The sequence below is a fragment of the Cyprinodon variegatus genome, unplaced genomic scaffold (assembly GCF_000732505.1).
Source record: "Cyprinodon variegatus isolate N-32 unplaced genomic scaffold, C_variegatus-1.0 Scaffold472, whole genome shotgun sequence".
Lineage (NCBI taxonomy): Eukaryota > Metazoa > Chordata > Actinopteri > Cyprinodontiformes > Cyprinodontidae > Cyprinodon > Cyprinodon variegatus.
In genome coordinates, this window is record NW_015150925.1 from 37538 (window position 1) to 38798 (window position 1261).

At 49.7% G+C, this 1261-nt stretch overlaps 1 protein-coding gene across 1 annotated transcript in view; it reads right to left on the reverse strand.

The window, feature by feature from the left end:
• Positions 1 to 477: 477 nt before the first annotated feature.
• The window catches only part of LOC107094261 (ras-related GTP-binding protein C-like), a 4962-nt gene continuing 4178 nt past the window's right edge, over positions 478 to 1261 (reverse strand). The window contains exon 7 of the mRNA XM_015389784.1: positions 478 to 876. Within this exon, the coding sequence (XP_015245270.1) occupies positions 737 to 876 (140 nt within the window). The 3' untranslated portion in view covers positions 478 to 736. The remainder of the gene's footprint in view (positions 877 to 1261) is intronic.

Here is a 1261-nt window from a genome sequence, read left to right on the forward strand (position 1 = left end):
CTGGACAGCATCCTCCTCTCTGCCACGGTGGTCAGGGTGTCCAGCTGCTCCCCCACAACATCACCGGCCCTCTTGATCAGTTTGTTCAGCAACTGACTGACTGAGCAGAAGCATCATGAAGATCTTCACCAGTTTAAACCTCCAGCCTGATGATGTCAGCAGCAGCAGCAGATGTTAAAGGAGTCCAGAAAACAACTGTTCTGGTTCCGGTTCCTCCAAAGAACCCAGCAGGAACCTGAGAACATGGCAGCAGGTAGAGCAGTTTTCTAGATCAGCAACAATTCATCCATCAGCTGCAGAGAAGTAGTTCCAGGACATCGATGAGGTTCCACCAAGCTGATCTGCATGAACATGGAGGAGAAGAGGAGCCTCCAGGCTCATTGATCTAGTCTGCTGAGGATCTGTGAAGGTTCCAGCATGATGGAGAACCGGATCATCAGACCTGTGGTCCATCAGTAATAAAGACACGGAACCAGACAGAGGAGAACCTCTTTATTTAAAAATTCACTCCATAAGAAAATCAGAACATCAACGTCTAGAAACGGATCATTTGGCTAAAAGCAGATAAAACATCAGAGTCAAGTTCTGGTTCGGTTCCTCTCTCTGAGCTCCAGAGGAACCTGCATCAGGACAACTTCCTGGAAGGTTTCAGCTCCAAGTTCTAGTCGCCTCATCCGAGTCTTTGGACGTTTCTCCTTCCTGGGAACGTTCCACGGATCCGGCGTCTGCAGGAGCGTTAAAATCCGTTCAGCAGCTCCTTCTGCTTGATGCCGGAAGAACTGGTTGGTCTCCAGACGGAGCCTTCAAACAGACTTCCCACCTCGAACACCTCATGGATCGCCTTCCGGAAACAGTGGAAGTTGTAATCTATCAGCCCTGAACAGGAAGCAGAACCCGGGTCACTTCCTGAACGCGATTAGGAAACCACAAACAAGCTTCCTGCTGAGGGAGGGAGGGAGGAAGGGAGGGAGGAAGGAAACAAGGAAGCAGGCAAAGAAGGAAGGAAACAAGGAAGCAGGCAAAGAAGGAAGGAAACAAGGAAGGAAGAAAGAAAGGAAGGAAACAAGGAAGCAGGCAAAGAAGGAAGGAAACAAGGAAGCAGACAAAGAAGGAAGGAAGGAAACAAGGAAGCAGACAAAGAAGGAAGGAAGGAAACAAGGAAGCAGAACCCGGGTCACTTCCTGAACGCGATTAGGAAACCACAAACAAGCTTCCTGCTGAGGGAGGGAGGGAGGGAGGAAGGAAACAAGGAAGCAGGCAA